The sequence below is a fragment of the Catharus ustulatus genome, chromosome 21 (assembly GCF_009819885.2).
Source record: "Catharus ustulatus isolate bCatUst1 chromosome 21, bCatUst1.pri.v2, whole genome shotgun sequence".
Classification (NCBI taxonomy): Eukaryota; Metazoa; Chordata; class Aves; order Passeriformes; family Turdidae; genus Catharus; species Catharus ustulatus.
In genome coordinates, this window is record NC_046241.1 from 3787336 (window position 1) to 3796061 (window position 8726).

Genomic DNA, 8726 nt, shown 5'->3' on the forward strand with positions numbered 1-8726 from the left:
TCAGGGTGCAAAAGACACCCTGGGGTCAAACGAACCATCACGACCTCTGCCCATCCCGTGTTCCCATCCCCTGTTCCCATCCCGTGTTCCCAACCCCTTTTCCCATCCCCTGTTCCCCATCCCAGCACAGGAGCACTGCAGCAGAAGCTGATGTTACTGAGCAGTTGGCTTGAGGGAACAAAAACATTCCTATGCTGTTGCCAACTCCGATATTCTGGATACTCTGTCACTTGACCCCACAGTTTCGGGATGTGCTGTGCTCTCTGGAATGACGATTGCTTGAGAAGCACAGAGAGCAGCAAGGGAAGGGTCAGGGCTGTGAATGGCCTTGGGACAGCCCCAGGCACACTCGGGAATGCCAGCTCATGTCAGGCAAGTGTCTGGGCAGCCAGGAGCCCCGGGGCTGGCCAGAGAGCCCGGCTCACACAGCACAGCCAGGGCAGGGATCCAGCCACAGGCAAAGCCACCCTGCTGCCCTGGAGAGAGAAAAGGGAGGGGGAAAAGGGAAAAACATCAAAGACACCAGGACAGCTGAGCTCTTGTGAGCATGGAGCAAAGCTGGGGTCCCCCAGATCCTGCACCCCAGTTTGTACAGAGCTGGAGCCATGGGAGGCTGGGCTCACCTCTGCAGTGAGTCCACAGCAGAGGCAAGGCAGTGCCCCTCTGCAGGCACATCCCATCCCACAGACAGAAAGGCACCATGCACCAAAACACCCAGCCTGGCCCCAAATCAGGCTGCAGCCAGACATTCCCTCCTCCACTGGAGGATGTGCAAGCACCCAGCCTGGGGGAGCCCTGCTCTGTGCCCCCAGTGCTGCCCCCAGTGCAGCTGGCAGTGCCACCTCTGTGCCACTGCCCTGCTCTGGAGGAGCAGGTGATGGAGCCCAGCAGGTGCCCAGCCCCAGGGCTCCTCCCTCCCAGCACAGCTGACCTTTAGCAGCCCCTGTCCCAGTGTGTGACCATCCCTTGCCTCCTCTCCTAACAGGATCACTCCCATGCATATGCCTGGGAGCAGCACCATCAGCTCAGTAATCTTCCTAAATACAGCAGTTACCAGGTGACTGGGAAAAAATCTCTTATACTGCTGATGCTGCTAATGGAAAATTTCTCCCCTTTTGCTGCTGCTTTCAAAGCCAGTCGAGGTTTCCAACAGACTTTGTCTTGCACTAAGACAGGAGAGGTGAAAGCACAGAGAAAGGAGTGCAGGAGTGGTGGGGGACAGATAATGTGAAATAGAGGGAACTGGTGCTTCTACCCCCTCCCCACCAGCCACCTGTATCCACAGGCAGAGCCCTGGCTCCAAATCTTTTCTGTCCCATCTTCTCACAGGCAGCCACAGCCCAAACTCCCCCTGCAAGGGCTCCCTTCTTCCCCCTGGCCTGCAGCAGGACACTGGAAGCATTCAAGAGCACTGTGTCTTGCAGGGCCAATGGAGAAGGCACCCAAAGGGAACAATGGGCCAAAACATTTACTCTACCTTTTTTTTTTCCCCACTTTCCCCCTTCCCAGGAGACAACCGAAAACCTCACCCAGCCAGTGCAGATGCAGGCAGCCAAGATCACTGCTCGTCCCCTCTGCATGCCATTCTGCTTCTTCAATACCATTAAGTGTCTCCATACTGTCTGGACACTGGAAACCTTAACTGCATTAGCTGAGACCCGAGCAGCAGCACAAACATTCAATTCTTTTAAGTGGCCCCATTTCTTAAGCTGGTTCTGCACAAGAGCCATCTCTGCTCAATGCCATCACACACCCCACTGGCAGTGACAGGGCAGGATTTGGGAGCAACATGGGAGCCCAGGCCAAGGTTCATCATTCCCTATTTCAAATGGTCACTACAGGACCATTGGGCACAGGCTGTACTGTGGATATTTCAGTTGGTGAAAGGCATCAATTGAGGTATCTTCCTTTCTTTCAGCTCCAACCCCAGCCTGCCCCACACTGTCCATGGCATTTTGGTGTGATGGCAGGCGTTTCTCAAGCCACCTGTACCTGAAAATGCATGTCAAAGAAGCATAGGATCAATACCTCATCATTCCTACACATGGCATCAATCTGTTCTCCCGTTGTCCCAGGCAGTCCCTGAGTGCCTGAGCTCCTGTCACACCAGGAAAGCCCAAGGGCTCAGCCCTGTTTCACAGCCAGCCAACACCACACATCAGCACCGTGTCACTGAGGCAGCAAAAGGCTTGCCCATCACACAGCTGAGGTTCTCACTCTTAGGGCTTAGGAGGGAATGGGCAGCAGGTTTTGGAGGTGACATCCATCTGCATGGTGGCACTCGGAGGTCATTCACCACCCTGTTCCCCACAGAAAACTACAAGCTCTCTGCATAATTCTGAATAAAAGCTCGTTATTTCTTCCTGAAGAAAAGTGCAACAAAAGCCTTTGGCACACAGGCATCATGGAAAATCAGCTGGGAGGTGGGGGAGCAGGGGGGATCCCCAGCCAGCAGCCTCCTCCCGTGGCAGCTCAGCTGCAGCAGCAGCTCCTCTCTCCCTCCATAGTTAATCTTCTGTTGCCACTAGCTGGTCAACACGGGTACTCTTGGAAAGCAGCAGCTCCCCAGCACAGCCTGCACTCAGCTAAATTGGTGCACATTCCCAGCTTTAACTGGGACATCCAGCCCAAAAAAACACCTGAGATGAAGCAAAATCCCTGTCAAGTCCACACCCCGCCGTGCTGGACAAGCCATGCTCAAACTCCCCTTAGGGGAGTGAAGGGATGGCCTCAGGACTGACCCACTTTCCTGGTAGTTTTTCCTGCAGCCTTTCTGGGGGTTATAGTGCCTGCAGCTCAGCATCCACATCACCAGTACAACCCCATCCCGAGCTGGGCTCTCCCTCCCCTTCCCAGCTCTAAAATCCAACGTATTGGAAAGCTGGAGCAATCCCATAGTAATACAAGGAGGGGAAGAAATTGCTAGCAGGTTTTCCTCTTTCCTACAGCCTCCCCAGGCAGTCCCCACCCCCAGGGACCTGGCTCAGACCCCAGAGCACACAGAGCTGTGGATGGGAACAGAGGGGCAGGGAAGCAGCCCCGCTGTCAGGTCTACAGCTGCCCCTGTCCCATGGAGCCCACCAGCCTGTCTCATCCTCACCACACCCTCTCACTGAGGCTCTTGGGGTGGAAGATATGACTCTTAACCCATTGGATTAGCTGGGGAACAGAAACAACACAAACAGAACAAAAAACAAACAAGAACAAAACAAACCAAAACAAACAAAAAAAAGTGCAAACATTTGATTAACCAAACCTCTGGGCTTATACTCCAGGCATCTCGAGCCCTAGCAGGGGGCAGTTAATGCAAAGGGAGGTGCAGAAACCAGACTTTGCTCATCGGTTTTTTTGGCATTTTTAGATGCCAAGCCCTGTGCACACTGGGCACACTCTGCACCCACCCAGTGCTGCTCCAGACCCCCCAGGGCAGCTCAAAGCAGGGAAAGGCACTTCTGAACAGCAGCACCACTAAGCTGCAGTCACACCAGGTGACCCTGCAGCCTCCCCACCTGCTCTGCACAAACAGGAGTTGGTGACCGAAATGAGGGTGGCAAAACCCTGCTCAAGCATTTTTAGGAACAGCAATAAATACAACAGCCCATAGGAACCGAGTGCCTTCCTTTGTTTTAATGTATTTATAGAAACTCAGAATGGTTAAAGTTGGAAAAGGCCTCCAAGATAATTGAGTCCAATCTGTGACCAATCCCCACCACACTGTCACCCATCCCAGAGACCTGAGTGCCACATCCAGGCATCCCTTCAAGACTCAACACTCCTGCCCTAAAGAGGAGAAGTCCAAGCTACAAGATGAGTTGGGGAAGTTAAGAAAGAAGATGAAAGAGGTGGCACTGAACTGCTGAGGAGCTGGAAGAGCAGGGGACAGTCATCAATCAGCCACACACAGGGGCCACAGGGAGACACCAGGAATGCAGACACACGAGCCTGTTCAGTGACAACCACCAAAACAAAGCACCTTGAAGCACTGCAGACACCGTCAAACAGCATCCATTAAAGCCATTTATGAGAAGTGTGTAGTAAACTGTTCTTATGTAAGCCACTACAGGGTAAGAGCAGTGGTGAAAATTGGTCTGCCTCTTCCCTTCTCTCTCCTCTATATAAACCTGCTCACACATAGACAGAGCTCATCTAAATTAGCTTAGAAGCCAACTGCCTCATTCCCTGAATTGCACTCGGAGCAGCTATGCCGTGGTGGAGCAGCTTCTGGAGGGAACACATGGCTGCTGACTGAATCAAGATCCACACCTCAGAGAGACCTCTCTGTGCAGGGATAAAGTCAATGATAGGCTGCACCGTTTGCCAGAGTAACTCTAGGAGAATTAAAGGGGGGGAAAAAGCCACAAAGCATCAGTAGTATCCAAGGTTAAGGAAAGGGCAGGATGCTTTTTCAGGAAAGGGGAGGCACAGCAATCTGTAATGCACTGGTGGCACTTACATTTGTCATTTCCTGCCACCACTGGGCTTTGCTGAGTAATTTTATAGTAACGTAACTGGGGGGTAGTGGGAGAAGCATCCTTCTTGTCTCCAACGCAAGAGGGAAAAAATAAACCAAGGCGTAGGAAACACAGGAGCTGTGACACCCCACTGGAGGAGGGACACCGAGCACAGGGAGCTGCCAGTGGGTGTTTGTGCAGTCCAGGAGGGATGCACAAAGAATCCAAGTTTTCTACCTTTGCTGGGAGAGGATGAAGCCATCCCTACCCTGGGCTCCCCACCCTGCAGGTGCTGGGTGCCCACTGAGGCACAAAGAGCTGGAGCTGCTGTCCAGCATCCCAGAGTGCCCACATGGGTACACAGGGAGGGTTTGGAGCATCCCTGATACTCTCCTGGACACACAGAGCAGGAGCTGCTGTCCAGCATCCCTGGTACCCTCCTGTGGAGCATCCCTGGTACCCTCCTGGGCACACAGAGCAGGAGCTGCTGTCCAGCATCCCTGGTACCCTCCTGTGGAGCATCCCTGGTACCCTCCTGGGCACACAGAGCAGCAGCTGCTGTGGAGCATCCCCGGGTACCCACCACCCCCTAGTGGGCTCCTGCTTTCCACGAGTGGCTGCTGCTGCTGCTCCTCCTGACATTGCCAGCCTGCCATGGGCCCAGGCCTGGCTGTGTGGATGTTTCCTAGTGCTGATTTCTCCTCTATCTCAGACCAGGCAGCCCCGCAGGCAGGGATGCTACACTGGAAGCTCTCGCTTTCTGCACTTAAGACAATAAAATCTCATATAGTCAGGGAATAGATAAAGTTATTTCCTCCCTAGAAGGAGGAATCCTTTAAAGAAAAGGGACACAGAGCAGTCCATGTGCTTTGTACCAGCACCAATTCAGAGCATGTACCTGGAGGATGTGGCACTTTGGATATGGTTTAGTGGTGGACTTGGCAGTGTTAGGTTTACAGGAAGGCTTGATGATCTTAAAGATCTTTCCCAACCCACATGATTCCATGACTTTAAGTTTCACACCACTGCAGAAACTGGCAGGCTGGCATCTGCCAGCCTTTAACTACAGATCACCCACCCTCCTTTAAATGCCAAGGAGTGAGGAGCAGTACAGGAACCACTGCAGCGCTGGGAGATTTACCCAGGACTACAGCCCTGGCTGCTTAAACTCATTGCCACCAAGTAAAGCAATGCTTTCTTTCCTGCCTCCTGGCCTGGAGAGACTTTTGAGCCCTGAACAACAGAGTGGCCTCAATTTTTTCTCACTTTATTTCACTTCAGAATCAGTAGCATCAGCACCATGTCTCAGCTCTGCCAGCTCTATGCTTCCTTTCCTCTTTTTTTAAATTTTTTTCCCTTTTTTTTTCTTTCAAAAACCCCTCCAGGATGCCAGTCAGGATGGCTGTCCTGAGCTGTGTGCATTAGGGGGTCATCCTGTCCCATTCTTACCCCACTGAGGCCAGAAAGTGATCTCTGCTCACAGCAAGATCCTACACTCCAAGACATTCAGGAGCCCTCAACACATTTGCAGCCGGCAGGACGTCAGCTCTTACGTGTCCTCCTGAGCTCATGCCCAGACAGCCACTGAACATGTCCAGCAACATGCATAAACATCAGAAATCAGCTAAAGATAAGGACCTGCAAAGATTCTGCCAAAGAGAAATCTCTGAGAAATCTCTGTCCCCACGTCACTCCCAAGCCCTCCCACATGTAACGTGATTTTCACCTCCAAGAGCCCATTACAAAGCAGCAGCTGCTCTCCGGTTCCCAACCATCAATGAAGTTAGAAAAGGATGGAGAGGGAAAAAAAGCACCACAGGAAACTACAGCCTTAATTCCTGCACTGGGAAAACTAGCCAGCAGAAATCCTCCCCAGCCCTCACCCAGAGAAGAGTTAACTGTGAGCGAGACAGTTGCCACACCAGGAGACGGGAGAAATGCAACAAATTTGAAATATCAGAACATCCACAGCAAATCATGAGCTAGACCTTGGGGAAGGACAAGTGTTTTACCTTCTCTGGAGGGAACAAACTGATTAATTCCAGGACCATGATGAAGCCATCCCAGCATGGGCACAGCCTCCGTTTATCTTCCAATCTGCCTGATGTCTGTGAGTCCAGGGGAACGGGAGGGGATGTTTTGGGGTCTTCTGTTCATGAAGGGGCAGGAAAACCCCCCCCCAGATTTGCTCAAGAAATGCTTCATATTCATGAGTGCGCACATAACTAATATGCCAGGCAAGTAAAGGAAAATTTTAGATGAAGACATGGTTCTCTTTACTGGCAGGCACTCACAGAAACAGGATTTGCTATACAAGATCGTGCCTCTGATCTATCAAGACAAATTTCTCTCCTCCAACTTGAGCTATTATCTAAGCTCACACAGAGGGGCTTCTTTGCTATCTGATATATTTAGATCAGTGCGCAATTCACACCCAGTCCCTGAAGAAACTGTACTCTAATCTGAAAATTAACTCAGTGAACCATGAAACTTCTTGTTACTTTTAACCACGGTATGGTAAACGTCATTCCTGCTGCATCAAACCTTTGATTTGTCACTTTTGTAAGTGAAAACAGAGTATCTGGTTTGCTTCGGATTTTTGCAGTTGACCAACCGTGTCTAAGGAAACTGCAAAGCTGGAGCTGAGAGCCCCAGGAAGTACCACCAACTTATTTATTAGGGTGTTTGCTACAGCAAAGCTTCACACTAGGACTGGGGGACACCGACAGACATTTCCCTACCCCTGCTGATTGCACCCAGTGAGAGGCAAACACTCCACGAGGTGCGGGAAGGGACTTGGGGTCAGCTGTCCCCAGCGAGCCTGGACATGGGCACACCTTGACACACCTGAGGCACACCGAGAGATGTGCTGGGAGTCACAGTCCCGTGTGTCAAGGGACACCTGAGACCTGAGTTAAGCAGCTACTCAAATTATCCTAGGTCTGGATGCTGAAAAACTGGACAGCTGATGGATAAAGCAGAGATAACAAAAAACCCTTCGGTGACCTGGCAGAGTAAACACTGCACTGCCCAGGTGACATCTCTTGGAGGACCGGCTGATTACGGCGCAGAAATGGGCAAAAGTGGCAAGAGGCAGCACGGGCACCCCATCCGAGACAACGGGATCCGGCATCGAGACCGAAGTACGACCACAGAATTATTTGTATTCCCATCCCCCTCCCCACGAAGCTGAGAGCGGAGGAAAGTCTGCAGCGCTCGCACAGACCCGGGCGCTGGAGTTGTGCGTGAAGCGAGAGCGAGCTTCGAGAATTAACACGAAGCATTTATAAAACCAGGCTCTGGTTTAAAAAAAAAAACCAGCCCCTCCCGCTCTACCAGGCTCGGCGGCACCTCCTCGGGGCTCAGAGCTCAACTTGGAGCACACGAGGCAGCCCCCATCACTTCCAGCCTGCTCGGGGATGCTCTCCTCCTCCCGGGGAATGCTCTCCTCCTCCCGGGGCTGGCAGCGGCGGCAGCCTCAGGCCCTGCTAAAAAATCCCTCCCCGGCAGGAAAGGCAACAAAAAAAATAAAAAATAAACCCAAAAACCAGGATGCAGCACAAGGGGCAGGGTTAGAAAGCCCCAAAACACATCGAGCCGCCCGCGGAGCGGGGAGGGCGGACACAGAGCCGGCACGGCGGGTGTCAGATGCTCCGGGGATGCTCCGGGATGGCGGGGCGGGATGCGGGACGGGACGGGGCGGGGAGCGGCGCGGGCTCCTACCGAGGGTGAAGAAGGGCAGCTCGGTGTTGTCCAGATCGTCCTGCACGGCGACGCGGCCGGGCAGCTCGCTGCGGACGAAGAGCAGCAGGCGGGACTCGGCGGCGGCGGCGGGCGGCGGGGCGCCGCTCCAGCTGATGTCGTTCTCCCGGAGCACCGGCAGCGTGGACACCGTCACCGTCTTCACGCGGCAGGGGCCGGGGGGCTCCCGCGACGCCGCCGCGCCGGGCCCGCCGCCGAGCAGCACGGCGGGCGGCGGCAGCAGCAGCAGCAGCAGCAGCACCGGCGGCGGCACCGGCGGCAGCGGGGGTGGAGCGGCGGCCCGGCGGCGCGGCGGAGCGGCCATGCCGGCCGGAGCCAGGCGCAGGAGCGGGAGGCGAGCGGAGCCGGGCGCTCTGAGCCGCCCCAGCCCCGCCGCCGCCGCCGCCACCGCCCGGGCCCGCCCCCCGCCCCGCCCCGGCCCCGCCGCCGCTCCCCGCGGAGCCTCCGCCCGCCCCGCGCTCCGGGAGATGCGCTCCGCACCGGCACTGACACCGGCACCGGCACCGGCCGGGC

The 8726-nt window shown here is 54.4% G+C and overlaps 1 protein-coding gene across 1 annotated transcript in view; it reads right to left on the minus strand.

The window, feature by feature from the left end:
* ASTN2 (astrotactin 2) overlaps window positions 1-8517 on the minus strand; it is a 315518-nt gene extending 307001 nt beyond the window's left edge. The window contains exon 1 of the mRNA XM_033077837.1: window positions 8175-8517. Within this exon, the coding sequence (XP_032933728.1) occupies window positions 8175-8517 (343 nt within the window). The remainder of the gene's footprint in view (window positions 1-8174) is intronic.
* Between the last annotated feature and the right edge of the window lie 209 nt (window positions 8518-8726).